Below are 16,068 nucleotides of genomic sequence, written 5' to 3' on the forward strand. Positions count from 1 at the left end.
GCCTTGTTTCTATGTTTGTCTTTAAGCTATTAATTTACTTAATGTTTATCTTTTAAATATATTATTGCGGTTATTGTTTTGTATATATTCTTTGTTTTGTTGAGTGAATTGTCAAAGCATTAAAAATACAGTCACATAAGGGTTAATATAATCTACATTCAACATTTTCTTATCAATGATTTGAACACATATCTGCCTCATAATGTTTCTTTATACAAATGTATAGATGTGTGCATATTGTTGAAATGACCACGATGCTTTAAAAATAGATACAAATGGGTATGATGGGCACCAAAAGCTAGTTAAATAACAAAACGGAGATGAAGAAACTTAAAGAGTTGATTTTGGGGCATTCTACAGTGTTCTGGACTTTGCTGACACCATCTGGACAGTCAAAGGTACAGTTCACCCAAAAATTAACATCCTGTCATCATTTACTCATCCTCATGTAATTTCTAACCTGAATGACTTTTTTATGCACAACACAAAAGAAGATATTCTAAATAGCATTGGTAACAAAATAACATTCCCCCAAATAGATTTGTATGGGCAAAAAAAACTGTTCTCAGAATATCTTCGTTTGTGTCCCACATAAGAGCCATATACAGCTTTTAACAGAAATAAGGGTTAATAAATGATGACAATATTTCTTTTTTTGAAAACTATCCCTTCAAGAAATTAATAATACAGTGCACAATAATAATTTTGGACATAAAACTAGAGATCACTGTTGTGGTGACTACGCGACCATTACACTAAACAGTTCTTCATCACACGAGAAAACAAGAGACAAAACCTATCAGAGGGATTAGGTTGTTGTTGTTTTTTTTATTATTGCAGTAACACAATTTTGCATCTGGTTGTACATCTCCAATAGCCATAACAGATCACAGAGATCTGTACATCAAACACTAGTCACAGAAACCATTGAGAAAGCAAAGTTCAGGCAAAAAATCAATATAGAAAGCAACAATTTCATAAATAATACATTCAAAAACAATATCTACACACTGTACACAAATAAATACACCCACACGAATGAGATAACTGAAGCTGACTTGTGAAGGGAGCTTCTGGACACACACACACAAACACACACACTCACTCACTAAAACACACACTCAGATTATCTATCGACTGTAGATTTGATCTCTCATATTATAGGTCCTTTACAAAGTGCTAGGATCTCAAACACTGGTGCTTACACATACATATATTATATACTGTATGTATTACCAGCTCTGATACCATAACCAAGATTCCAAATAGAAACAAATAAAGAACAGAACTCTAAATTCAAACTATGAATAAAATCATATGACACTGTGATCTACTGTATATGTTGTTTTCTTGTGTTACCACAACACAATCACAAAGGTAAGGTTCGGCGTATACACACTACAAACAGCACAGCTCATTTTCACTGTATACACACTAACAGCTTTCTTAAATTCTACTTATAGATGTTGAATCAAATAGACGCCCTATATATATGTTCTACATGTAGGAACATATGTACATGTTTTCTTTATCAGAATTTTTTTTTACACCTTCATGGCTTCAATTAGACCGAGATTAACTTGATTTAAACATATTCATGTAAACAAACAGCATACAGAAATTGTACACAAAGCACAAGACGATATTCGATATTGTGGTTGGATATGAGCGGAGACCACAGGATGGCTCGGAGACCTCTGTCGGGATATCAATTTTGAGAGGATGGTGAGTTTGCTCGACGTTGCCAAGGGAACATGCAAGAGGGCAGCGAATACCTCCGGTCATCTTCTGTCTTGTGTTACTCGCAGAAACCACGGTCTCTGTAGAGGAAGGTAGAGGGTGAGATGGTGTTGGTTGTGTACTCGGTAAAAGGGTGTGTGATTCTGCATTGTGTTCATTCAACCTTGGTTCTGTCACCTGTGCAGTTTGACGTTTGGAGGGAGTCCAAACTTAAAGACAAACTCTGAGACACAGTGACTTAGATGTCAGCCATCTGAAAGTAAATAGTTGCCCTACTTCACTGTTTATCTAAGACTGATTCTGCTTGAATGTTTCTGCTTCGTACACGACTAACGGGTGCACGTTGTTCCAAATAAAGAAATATTTTTTATCACATCTTTTAACTTTCGTCAGAACTCATTTTTAGTATCGAATGATGCACAGTAAAGTGAAGTTACATTCTACATTTGTCTTTTATATTAATTTTCAAAGCAGAGATATAAACAGACCACAGGTTGAGATACTACAGGACACTAGATTCTAGGTTCTCTTTCCAGGTTTCCTACCTAAAGGGATGGTTCACACCCCCCAAAAAAATAATTCAGTTATTTTGTATTTACCCTTGTGTTATTGAAAACACAAAACACAAACAATATTTTGAAAAATGTCCCAGTGCTTTTGTAAGCATAGAATGGAAGTCAATGGGGGCCAGTGTTGTTTGGTTATTAACGTACATTAAAATGTCTTCGTATGTGTTCTGCAGCAGAAAGAAAGTCATGCAGATTTGGAGTGATGTGATGACAGAATTTTCATTATTGGGTGAACTACCCCTTTAAGGGTTAAACTGAGGATAAGGGGAGTTCAAAGACATTATTTGGATGTTCCTGAGTACAGACCAGTCCACTACTGTACACCCTTACCATCATGCTGATGTTAAATTCGAATGTGATCGTTTTCATCCAGCCTGTCAATTAACATTAAAAAAAACACACCAGTAACATCAGAACTCCACATTAGGTTTTTGATCTAGTCTCCAGAGACGAAAGGCAGCAGGTTTTATATTTTAAATGCATCACAGCGACGAACATGAAGTAATGGCGAATACTCACGCTCCCTCTTCTTTAAGCAGAGTAAGGAACTTGCTGACTCTGTACGCTTGATCCATCTAGAGAAAGGAGAGTAAACATCAGCTTCTATAAATAAGCTCTTTTCATTGCTGGGTTATCTGATTCTCTATGCAGTTCTGTCATAAGATACTCATGAGACTGACAGACTTTAGATGTGCAGTGTTATTCATCTGTGCGAGACAACACGTCAAGCGGCAGTACAAAGCGTACCAAATTAAAATGAATGAATTATTAAGATCTCCTTTCAAAGATGCATGCTGGAAAGGCGCTCGTGCTCATTAAATTGCTGGTCCACACCTCACAGCATTAAGAGATTACTGCAGCTGCACTTGAAAAATGAGTGTGACGATGGAAATACTTATTGTGCCAATTCCATAACTTTCACAAATTGAAAGCACAAAAGCAAAGTTTAAGTAGAGAAATAAAGATGAGTTCATATGATAGACATAAAAATAAACTTGATCTTTAAACATCAATGTTTTAAGTCACTTAATATGAATGTACAAGGGAAACTATTTTACAGTAATTAATAAAAAAATGAAGTTATACATTTTTAATTCATTTTATTGTTCTTATATAATTATTAATTATTATATTAATTGATATTATAATAATAATATTATTGTTTTTTATGTGGGGTTTACTTAAATGCTCTTGTTGTATAAACTAATAAAAGTCTAAACTATTACATGTAAAATATATGGAGTAATATAGTCTCTTGATTGTGAAAGACAATTTAATGCCGTAAAAAACATTTTATATTAACAAAACATCACACGTTATAGTTACATCATCACATATTAACACATATCATATCTAATGCTAAAAGATGTGCCTTCAAATTTCTGATTCATTCTGATTTCAGTGTGCTTAGCAAATGTTATTACCTAAACACTATTTACAAACTGCAGATCTCCAGTGGGATCATGTGAATAGTATTGTTCCCTGTATCTTACCTGCAGAGACATCTCAATCAGCATAAGAAGCTTCTTAATTCCAATCCAAATTCTTTTTCCCTTCACATGCTGGGCAATTTTGGATCTCTCAGCATCAGTGAAGCTGCCCAGGAGCTTGTGATCAACACAAAACAACAAGATTAGTAATGTATCAGTTTGTGTTTGTAAATGTCTGAAGTGGTGTGTAACATGATTAAGTGTGATTAAACAGCACCATCTGCTGGTTAGTTCCACTATCCTGCATCTTAAGGGTCAATGTCCTCCAAAGTTAAAAATGTTAGAATGTGTGGCTTGTGATGCTAACCTGTGATATATCTCACCTCTAGAGCATCAATCAGTTGATCCCCAGAAGAGATATTTTGCACATGAATGGTGGTGCTGAACGCATCCAGCATCTCCATCTCTTGCAGAACATCTTTGCGGCTGGTGGTACCGATGATCAGCAGCTTTCGACCCTTTAGAGGAAGAGCGGACATGTTACTGTATGTTTATAATCTCACAATCTAATATAAATGCATTTAAATTCACAAAAACTATGCTCCATTCACAAGCACTTGCATGAGGTGGAGTTTTCTTCAGCAAAACCAACAGAGCCTGAAGGACCAGGTTGGAGAAGCGGGGGCCAATGGGCACATAATCTGTTTTACAACACAAATGCATTAATACCGTCTCATTTATTCCAATAAACACAAATTTATATTAGAATAAGGATTAAGTTGTAACCTAATAGACGTTCAATGTCATCAATCACAACACAGCTGAGCTGAGACTTGTACGCGTCGTCAAAGAACTGAGGGAATAGTGTCCGTTGTAAAACAATATGCATTAAACGTCCATAGCATTGCTAATATATTTGAGTACACTGCCACAAACCTTCTTGATGGCCTGGCATTTGGAGATCTCCGAGTGGCCAATCATCTTGTCCGGGGAACAGATCTTAATAAATGGAAACTCCGATTCCTCCGAGATCTTAGCAGCCAGGGCTGTTTTGCCACTGTGAGGTGGTCCTGTGACACACAGGCATACGTTTGAATACTGTTTCCAACCGTTGTGTTAGATATAATACTGTTGAAACAATTCAAATGGAAACAAACCCTCGAGAAGCACCGACACCAGTGGTGTGCGCTCACTGTTTTTGGTCTGCTGTACCAGCAGCTCTCCATCCTCCAGCACACGGGTGACAGGATCGCCCCATTTAATGATGCCATTCATTATATAACTGGTGTAGTCTTCCTGGTTGGTGCCAAAAGCCTAACAAGAGACGAAATGACATGAAATCCCTCACAAATAAAGAGATATTATTTGTTGCTTGCAAAAGGATTTAGCTTTCAGATACTTACAGGTTTAATGTCATTTTCCAAAGACGCCATGAAGTCTGTACGAGTGACCTGGAGTTTCTCTGCTCTCTCCATGTCCACCTCTACAGTGGATGTGGCCTGGAACATGATCATTTTTACTTTAACTTTATTCATTGTGTGGGCAACTTTGCAATAAATATTTTCTTAACGCAACCATTTGTATTAAACCATGGAACATAATGCTGTCCACAATGGTGTTTCAGTTATACTATAACTGTTTAAAACTATTTGAACTCCTTTTGTGTAAACCTCTCAAATAAGGTCCAATAAAAAAACATGATGTAGAGAGAACATCATTGCAGTACCTTAATGTGGCGGTTCATGGCAGTGGACTGGGCGGCTCTAACCAGACCCTCCAGCTCAGCTCCACTGAAGTTCTTGGTCTCGGTGGCCAGTTCTTTAACATCCACATCACTAGCGATGAGGTTAAACTCTCTCATCTTATTAGTGTGAATGTTCAGAATCTGAAGACGGCCCTTCTCATCCGGCAAACCTAAATGATGACAGAGATGAGACAGGTGACAATTAACACAGATAGAGTCGTACATCCCTCCAGCAGAACAAAGATAAAGTCGTACCGATCTCCATCTTCACTTCAAATCGGCCCGGTCTCATCAAAGCTTCATCTATCAGGTCAGGCCTGTTAGTCATGCCTTTCAGACAAAGAAAAGTGCACAGCAGAAAACAAGAAGTCAATCAGAGATACAAAAATATCTACAACCCAAGATATAATAGCCGTTGCCTTCATAAGCTCCTGAAGACCAAATTATTGTTGTATTTTATATATTTTTTAAACAGATCAAATGTAACTTGTGCCGTTATTCACCTATGACGAGAATGTTGTTGAGCTGCTCTACTCCATCGATCTTCGACAGGAGCTGGTTGACCACAGTGTCATGCACACCCGTACTGCCTGAACTTGTACCACGCTGCTTACAAATAGCATCCAGTTCATCAAAGATAATGATGTGCAGACCACTGTTAGCCCCCAACTGCAGAGAAATAAAGAGAACAGTATTGAGATATAGCAAAATAAAGAGTATAGTGTAAGGTTGTATTGATAGCATGGTAGTAATAGTATAGTAATAGAGTAGTATAGCACAATATAGTGTATAGTGAAGTGTAATGTAGTGTAGAATATTGTGGTGTAATACAATATAGTACCATATAATATAGTACAGAACATTAGTATAGTACGGTTAATGTAGTGTAGTATGGTAATAGATAGTACAGTGATCCTGTAGTTCACCTGGTAGAGTATTGAAAAACAAAATTCGCAAAACACCCATTGGATAAGAGGGTCTGCCAAAATGTATAATTTTAAATGTATAATAAAGTACAGTGTATTGTAGTACATAGGCTGTGTTCCTATTTTCGAGACTTTGGTTTATCATCTCACCCTTTTCTGTTCTTCCTCAGCATCTGCAAACAGCTTCCTAATGTTGGCCTCAGATTCACCCACATACTTGTTGAGGATCTCTGGACCGTTGACAATCTTTGGCTCTCTGGCATTCAGCATCTTACCGATCTGCCTGGCCATCAGTGTTTTACCACAGCCAGGAGGGCCAAAGAGAAGGATGCCTTTCACGTGCTTACAACCTGCGGAGCAGAGGAGACACTTTAACCATAAGTCTTAAACAAGAAATTTGTACAATCTAAAATATCTCGGCCAACAATCTTTAAGAACCATTACAAAAGTCTTGAAATGGAAATCCAAGCGTACCCATTTGCTCCACAATGTCAGGAGGGAAGACTCGGGAAGCGAAGGCCCTACGGAAGATATCCGAGAACTCCTTGTCCAAACCACCAATACCCATTTTCTCAAAGTTCCAGTCAGGGTTAATGATGTTCTGACGTTGCTCTTTGGTCTTGGCCTTGCCTGGTGGACGAACGGATGGAAAACAAGATTACAATAGAGAATACTGGGCTGCTACATAGAAATTCTTTCCAAACTGTAAACAACTCACCAACTAGTGTGAGACATGAGCTCTCTGACTTTTCGAAGACCACCTGACTGTTTCCAACCAACAGGCCAATCTCAATCTGTGAAAACAGATCATATTAAATGATCTACATAGTCATATTTATATTTTACATGGTTGCATGATTTGAAATGATTATTTATGCTGTCTAGTTTGTTCTGAAAGAGAAACAAAAATCACACAAAGTACCTTTTGCTTTTTGCCAGATGCTGGTTCTCCCCTCAGTATGCTGGGGTCCATAGCCTCAATATCTTTTATAACCACGCCAAAGAGCTTCTCACAGAAACTGAAGACCAGCTATGACAGATATAATGATTTATTTACAATAAAACATCAAATATACTTCAATTTCACGTTAGTGTTTGCTGAAGTCGCTCTAACCTGCTGTCCCACACTAAAACTCTGATTGTTGAAATGCTGGATAAACTCTGTGGCCATTTTGTCAGAGTCGTAGGGACTGGAGTCAGTGCTCTTCTTCTGCAGGAAGTCAATCTCAATGGTCATGGCACCAATGCACTGCATGGATTTGTCAAAGTTGTAGTTTGCCACTGATAAGAAATTGATTAGAAATAACATTTCAGTGACTAGGTTCATTTAATAATCTTAAAAGTACTGTGTATTTGTTTTTAAAGCATCTCCAGTAGAACATACCCTCTATTTCTTGTCCGATGGACAGGCCTGCCCATTTCCTCTATGTAAAAGAGTTTAAAAAATATTATTATTATATTCAAACTTAATAAAATAGCAAAATATGCTGTTTACTAACAAAACTGTCTAGTGAAGTTGCGTGTTATTAAATTGTGTGGCATATGGGCTTGTCTTGGCCCTCTGGCATTCATTATTGTGATACAAATAAAAGGATGTTGGCGGTAGTAGTGTACCTGTGGCAAACTGAAAGCGATTGTTCCAGGAACCACAGAGTGATGACACTTCACTGTGAACACAAACTTGTGGGTGGGTGCTATCCTCACAGACACATGCCTGGAGAGAGATGAAAGGATTAAGCCTCTATGAACAATGCTTGAAAGACTGAAAACCATGAGAAGACAAGTGGATAAAGATGTTTATTTAGCATGAAGTGTTCATTAGCAGTTTATTACATCTCAGAATATAGAAAATGTAGTATGTGAGGGTTTAATACAAAAACATTATATAAGATAATCTTAACAGAGAAAATGTGTAGCGGGATGTATTACGGCATACTAGCAGCTTTCTATTCAAGTACCGCCCACATTTACATGTGCACCAATCCTGAGATTGATATGAGGTAATCTGAGATTAGTGCCTGGGATTACAGTCTGACTAACAATAGCATTCGTCTATGATAACAGCAATGAGACAACACATTGTATGTCAATGTATTACAGGTAAAGCACAGCAATGTCATAAGTGACACGTGTTAATGTCAACAGAATGTTCTACTTATTATTTGACCAGTGATTTTGACAATATTCTTTATTGTAAAACAAGCAATTGCAATAAAAAAATGACTAAAACTTTGTGTTAAAATTCAAAATATATTATAAATGTACATTAATATACAACATACAATCCGCGTATATTAAACTTCAATATGCATCAATGTGGGACAAACCTAGACACACACACTTCATGTTGTGACACCCTTTGACACGAGGCATCAGCAGACTGCGGCAGACTCTGTCAGTCTGAGTTAACGTCTGGACTGAATCAGCATTACACACATACACACTCTACAAGCCTAAAGGAAATTCATCAGTTCTGCTGAAGGAGTTCTGACCATGTGTACTTTCTCTATAGTATCACTCTTGAGTCACATCACATGATAAACCTGCAAAATTCATTGCATGCACACAAAAGTTGTTACGCTAATTTTTTAATAAGGTGCTGGGGTGGTACATGGACATTTTTGCCCATACTTTTTTAATCCCAAAAAAACATTTTGGTCATTTTAAATGTCTAACTATGATGCATCTGTGAGGGTCTGTGGTGTAGGTAGATACTCACTGTCCAGACTGCAGGTCTTTCTCATTCACTACAGCACAGTTAGTCAGTGACAGCTCATCTGTCGGGCATCGGGCAGCTTGCATCGTCTGCAGGAGGAGAGAGAGAGAGATTGAGATGCCAAGAGGTATCAGCTGACTTTGCCTTGCATTATAAAGACGTTTTTAACATAAACACCAGCCTGACACAACAACGTTGTGGTGGAGTGTACGATATTTAAAATATGAATATTGGCCAACTATATTCCTCAAGTATAAAGAAGATCAGTCTTTCCCCTAATCAAAATTTTTAAAACCATATCACATGATTGATTCTTTGCAGGATTTCAAAAATACCAAATCCCATGCTACGAAAAAGCAAAATGGAAGGTTGAGTTTTTTTACTGTGAGCTGATTTATTTCAAACATAAGATGCACAATAATTATTCCTGAAATGTCAATATTTTGATCTAATGATCTAAAAATCACCTCCAGGATTACATGCATCATGTTTTATTTCAATAGAAAAACCAAGACAGATAAAAGGGGGAAACATCCCAGATCTGACTGGCGAGCAAAATCTAGAAAACATAATGCGTGAGTCAGTCAGCAGCAATATAAAAGACTAAAAGGTCTGATAGGCAACAATGGATTAGTGTTTTAGCTTTATTTGTTCCTCTTTTGTTTGCTGCTACACATACAAAAGCACAAAACAAAACTCCTAAACAAGGACCAGGTGTCCTCATCGGGTATCTGAAGTAGAGAACAGAACGAGCCCAGAATGAGTTGTACACAGAGAGCAGCTGCAGACTGCAGCAAAACAACCGAAAAGACATCAATGAAACAAGAAAACAACATTTCGATGTAAACAGTAATGGAACTAGAATTCAGCTTAGATGTTGTTTTGTTTTAAACATATTGCTCAGTCTACAGCATGAAACATGTACGGTAGAAATAGATACGTGAATATATTCCATTTTTAACTGAATTAAAGGTCCAGTTTGTGATATTTAGGGGCATCTAGTGGTGAGGTTGTGAATTGCGACCAACGGCTCACTCACACAGATGACAAAGATGTCATCACGTTTTCGCTTCTTGGCTGAAGGAGATCACGTATTAACGTAAAGCCCTCTGTAGAGCAGTTTAGGGCTACTTTAGTAACAACATGGTGAATTCCATGAAAGGGAACCCGCGGTGTATGTAGATAGAAATTGCTCATTCTGAGGTAATAAAAACCTAACACTTCATTATTCAGATTCAAAGTGCAGAGGTTAACACAACAGGTCTCCATAATTTAGTTAACAAAGAGCAGTCCAGTGATTACCATTTTTCTTAAATTGAAGGTTCATTCAAGAGCTCGCCCCCTGACAATATGCACAATGAATTCACTTGACAGACTCACACTACACAACTGCTACAGTATAGGCCAACTTTATTTGCCCTGAGAGTGAGACCAGATGCAGAGGATGTGAGGATACTGAATTGTGGTTAGTAGGCTTGTATGACAACAGCATTGTGGTGCCTTGTTTGGACATTGTGCTGTAGAGCTCACCTAGGGTGATGCTACTACGAAAGATCAGAGCAACAGGGGTTACGGCCTGTCAGCTTTTAGGACATTGAGGATGAGCACAAAGCTATTGAAGCATAGTAGCATACTGCCCAGACTGGCAAGTAAGGCAAGTGGAGGCAGGGGGCATTCAGAGAGGATACATACCTTGAAAAATATTACGACCTTGAGGGGGCCAATGCATGCAAGCAGGAAGGAGGGGAAAAGCACATAAGTGAGTTGAAATAGCAAGCTCCACGTTGAGCTCAAACGGCCGAAAAAGAGCAGAGTGCGAGTGGTCGAGTGTGCAGCATGCAGAGCAGAAATTGTATTGATTGCATATGGGGTCAAAAAAATTGCAGGCGAATGCTGAAACAAAACCCAGGTAAGGTGGGGGAATGCATACCGTTGCTGCATTTTTGACGTTTTAAAGAGACAAACGGCAACAAACACAGAAAAACATGAATTTTTTATTATTTAAAATTAAAGAAACTTGTCAGTGTTTGTTGGCAGTTTTTGTTGGCGTTCAACAGATCAGTTCAAGCAGCTTTTGTTCACCATCATGGCGAGTCAAACATGCAAACATGCACAACTTGCTTTGTGAAACACTAAATAAGATTTTCCATTAGTTCAAGTGTAGGCAATTACATAGGTTACATTCCCAGGAAACAAAAAAACTGATAACAGATTAAACATTAATAAATTGCTTTTGATAACCGTATACCAAAAGTGAACCTTAAAGCAATCTCTTACATCTCATTACGTGATTCATGGACAAAAGCAATTTATATAGTTTTGGAACAAAATGTAGGAGTACAGTTGTGTTCAAAATTATTCAACCCCCACTGAAATTGATTGTTTTGGTCGGTTTGACATTGATTATGATCATTCAGTCATCCTGCTTACAATTAAATCAAAATGGCACGTGTAGGTCAGACAAATATAACATAACATTTATAATGAAATAACCACAAATGTCTTTTCTGAGCTCACATCATTATCAGTTTTATTCAACCCCCAAGTGACATTCAATCTTAGTACTTAGTACAACATCCTTTTACAGTTATAACAGCTTTTAAACGTGAAGCATAGCTTGACACAAGTGTCTTGCAGCGATCTACGGGTATCTTCGCCCATTCATCATGGGCAAAAGCCTCCAGTTCAGTCACATTCTTAGGCTTGCGCACTGCAACTGCTTTCTTTAAGTCCCACCAGAGGTACTCAATCGGATTTAAGTCTGGTGACTGCGATTGCCACTTCAAAATGTTCCAGCCTTTAATCTGCAACCATGCTCTAGTGGACTTGGAGGTATGCTTGGGATCATTGTCCTGTTGAAAGGTCCAACGTCTTCCAAGCCTCAGGTTTGTGACAGACTGCATCACATTGTCATCCAATATCTCCTGGTACTGAAGAGAATTCATGGTACCTTGCACACGCTGAAGCTTCCCAGTACCTGCAGAAGCAAAACAGCCCCAAAGCATGATTGACCCCCCGCCATGCTTCACAGTAGGCAAGGTGTTCTTTTCTTCATAGGCCTTGTTCTTCCTCCTCCAAACATAGCGTTGATCCATGGGCCCAAACAGTTCTAATTTTGTTTCATCAGTCCACAGAACACTATCCCCAAACTTCTGTGGTTTGTCCACATGAGTTTTGGCATACTGCAGTCGACTCTTCTTATTCTTTGGGGACAGCAAGGGGGTGCGCCTGGGAGTTCTGGCATGGAGGCCTTCATTACGCAGGGTGCGCCATATTGTCGGAGCAGAAACTTCAGTACCCACATCTGACAAATCTTTTCTCAGTTCCTCAGCAGTCACACGGGGACTTTTCTCCACTCTACACTTCAGGTAGCGCACAGCAGTCGAAGTCAGCATCTTCTTTCTGCCACGACCAGGTAGCGTTTCAACAGTGCCCTTTGCCTTGAATTTGCGAATGATGCTTCCTATGGTGTCTCTTGGTATGTTTAACATCTTTGCAATCTTCTTATAGCCATTGCCCTTCCTGTGAAGAGTAATCACCTGTTCTCTTGTCTTCCTGGACCATTCTCTTGACCTCACCATGTTTGTAACCACACCAGTAAATGTCTAGAAGGAGCTGAGTATCACAGTCATTTTAAAGCTGCCTAATTGGTGCTTATTATGCTTTATTGCTGCTCCCTGATATCCACAGGTGTTTTCAATACCTGATTGAAAACACTTCATTGAACCTCTGTTCTTCAGAGTGGTAGTCTTTAAGGGGTTGAATAATTATGTCAATGAAGAATTCACAAAAGAAACATTTACTACTGTATTACAAAACTAATTGATGTCATTTTAGTTGCATATGGTTCTTTAAGAAGTCCTTGTAGGATTTCATTCTGAATACAATTACAAATGTACACTAAATTCCCTAAAACCATTTACAGAATTGGGGGTTGAATAATTTTGAACACAACTGTAAATGATTTCTAACTTGAAATTTTTGTAAATCTCAAATGCAAACAAGCCATCATGATTGTGGAAATAAAAAAGCGTTCAATTGACACGGCCTTATGAATTCTCCTTGTATATATGTCCTTTCTATAGTTTTGATTGAACAATGTTTGAAACTTCTGATATAAAACAGGAAACATTAAGGTCCATCATCAAATGAATTGCAATATATTTCTAAACATACTAATTTGGCGCAGTACAAATACCAAATGCTGCTTGTTATTTCATCTTCCAGTAAAAACAATGTCAAGCAACTCTGCTCCCCATATTTAATGAGGTTGTGCCTCTGGAGTAATACAAAATGAGGAAAATCAATACTGTCAAGAAGTAATCTCAGACAGTTTAGGGAATTTTGTGTTACAGGAAGGACTTAATTCAACTGCTTGTGTAATAAGCAAATGGCTTCTTCCACCTCCAGACTGTGATAAGCATTATTGGTTTATGACTGCCACAATGTACATGCCAATTTCAAAAGCTACTGCTACACAGTGAAATGATAAACATGAAATATAATGAAAAGGGTTTAACAAATACAAAAAATAAATACAAAGTAATGTATAGCCTATACAACCACTGGATACTTCGGGATGGAAGCATTTTCCTTAATCAAATGCATAACAGTAAGGGAGGATGATGATAGGTGTGCATGAAGAGAAACCCATTATTTAGTTTGTAAAAATATAGAAGAAATATGACAGAGAAAACATCTGACCCCCACACATTATTCAGCAAAATAACGCATCTCATCTCATGCAATTTAAAAACCAACAAGCAAATCAAGAAAAGTATAGATGAATAAAAAAACATGTTTTACTTAGGATTAACAATTTGTCTACCTTTTACAGATCAGTTAAACTATGACCTGCCAAATCTGATGTCACTGCTGTAACATGACTTGCAATTTCAACAAAACGTTTTTAAGAAATACATTTTTCTCATTTTTCATTAATAAAAATATTTTCTGATGAGATTTGTGACATGGTTTTATGGTCTATGAAATTACAAAATGTAGATGTGGGCTGACTGCAGGAAGAAGAAAAATCATGCTTTCATTAAAATTGGTTTCAATGAGTTATTAAGCCTGAACAATTTGCCTAATGCTTTTGGCTATAACCAAGCGTTCTTGTTCCTCAACACAGTTTTATCCGTACGAAGGTTGTAGGTTTAATTCCCAGAGAACGAAGAAGCAAGACTTAAAGTGATAAAAAGTATATCTTGAAATGCATTCTAATTGTTTTGTATCTGTCAAATGCATAACCGAAAATTTTACCTCAGAAGATGGTCTTTCCCATTTAGCCTTGTGAAACAGATCGGTTAACTCCATTTTAAAAGCCTTTTTTATCATGTTATCATTTTCTATGTTTTATTGTATAATTTAGCTGTACCAGAACAACCCAACTGCACTTTGATTGGAATGCACAATAAAAAAAACTTTTCTGTTTTTGCAAATGAACTATTTCTGATATGAACTAATGAGCATATTCTCCTAGGAGGACGATGAGTTACTGTATGTATATAACATAAGTGTACTCTGTGCCCACAGCAGACAGCATTTGTCTGGCAATAGTTTTTATCAATTAAATTGCAGTTTTAAAACATATATTTCCTCCCATTTTCAAAAATCATATGAATAATTCCCAAATGCATGAGCTCAAGCTAACCTTGGTTTACACTGACTGGTGTAGAGTCATACCAGAAAATATTTTCACTCCACAATTATTGTGGCCAGGAGAATTCTCAATAACAATATTATCACAATATCAATGACGCATCAATGGTTGCATTGCAATAGTGGATGACTTTCATTATGGTGATGAGGCAATCAAGTCTCAATCCTAAAGGACCAACCAGTTATTTATGAGTGTAATAAAAACCTGGTAAAATTACATCATTACAATCAATGCACAATAAACATGCTGATCCTCAGGCCTAATAAGTTAAACCTGAACCTGAATGATACATTATTATTTCGATCCATCAGTAAACATCTTCATGTTATGACTGCAAAAATGATGAAATTGATATTCATAAAGCTTTTCTATCACGACTACCAATCCACCGTGTGCGCGCTCTCCTCGAGTCTTCCGCATAGACGAGGGGTGGCGCTGTACAGATGCTTTGCGTACTAAAAATCGCAAATATGTCGATATTTTGAAGAAAACAGGCCTACATCATCCATACACCCCAAGCCTATCTTAAGACACTGTGAGCGGATGTGATGCGCTTATGTGAGCATTACGCGAGCCATGTCAAGGTTAAATCCCCTGCACGACCGCCCAACGCATCGGATCACGGTGTCCTGTGATATATCGCTCCACAACACCGATGCGCAGCAGAAAACCGATGCTACATACACGACTACAAACAAACTCAGGCCCAGCGATATGAAATCATTGATGAAACAAAGAAAATGGCTCGATGTTTTGATGCTGTTCGCTAAGGATTTGCAATAGCAAATGTCAACCTTTGCGTATAAGCTTTACCAACGGGCTCAACACTATATAAAACAAATGTTAATCCGCCTTCCGTGCATCCAGTAGGCTATGCACACATTACCGTCCTATGAAAAGCAACGAGCAATACTGCTGTGAATGTACAGCATCTGTGGTTAACAACTGAATGAATATGTTGTGGTGCCATCTTAAAACGGCTGCGTTTCTGTTAAATGGCAAGCCAAAGCTCATCTCAGTTGCGTTTGTACATTAATAGTATAAAAAAAGATCATTCTTCATATCGTAGTTTATTCGTAATTCATATGTAAGCTTATCTTACCCGGGTCGCCATCTTTGCGTTGGCGTTGGGTGATGCAGACAGCAGTGCTTGAGCAGCACCAGATCAGTATGAACAGCAACACAGGCGGGAGGAGAGCATGCGCACTTTCATTACAGGTGTCGCGCCTACAAGTAGCCCCCGCAATGTGACGTCTCTTCTCCTTTTCAGGGCTGCGATCG

General features: G+C 38.0%; 1 protein-coding gene across 1 annotated transcript; it reads right to left on the reverse strand.

The window, feature by feature from the left end:
* Window positions 1-808: 808 nt before the first annotated feature.
* On the reverse strand, window positions 809-16,013 carry nsfa (N-ethylmaleimide-sensitive factor a). Its single transcript, XM_056754006.1, has 21 exons — window positions 15,890-16,013; window positions 9,129-9,214; window positions 8,024-8,123; window positions 7,794-7,833; window positions 7,524-7,690; window positions 7,332-7,439; window positions 7,128-7,203; window positions 6,884-7,039; window positions 6,560-6,759; window positions 5,987-6,152; window positions 5,739-5,813; window positions 5,466-5,653; window positions 5,143-5,238; window positions 4,897-5,053; window positions 4,676-4,809; window positions 4,526-4,592; window positions 4,361-4,440; window positions 4,123-4,257; window positions 3,803-3,916; window positions 2,829-2,884; window positions 809-1,820 (listed from the first exon to the last, which is right to left on the reverse strand). Exons 1-21 carry the CDS (start codon window positions 15,899-15,901, stop codon window positions 1,799-1,801), a joined length of 2,235 nt encoding a protein of 744 aa, XP_056609984.1. The 5' UTR covers window positions 15,902-16,013; the 3' UTR covers window positions 809-1,798.
* Between the last annotated feature and the right edge of the window lie 55 nt (window positions 16,014-16,068).

This window comes from Triplophysa dalaica, chromosome 7, assembly GCF_015846415.1.
Source record: "Triplophysa dalaica isolate WHDGS20190420 chromosome 7, ASM1584641v1, whole genome shotgun sequence".
Lineage (NCBI taxonomy): Eukaryota > Metazoa > Chordata > Actinopteri > Cypriniformes > Nemacheilidae > Triplophysa > Triplophysa dalaica.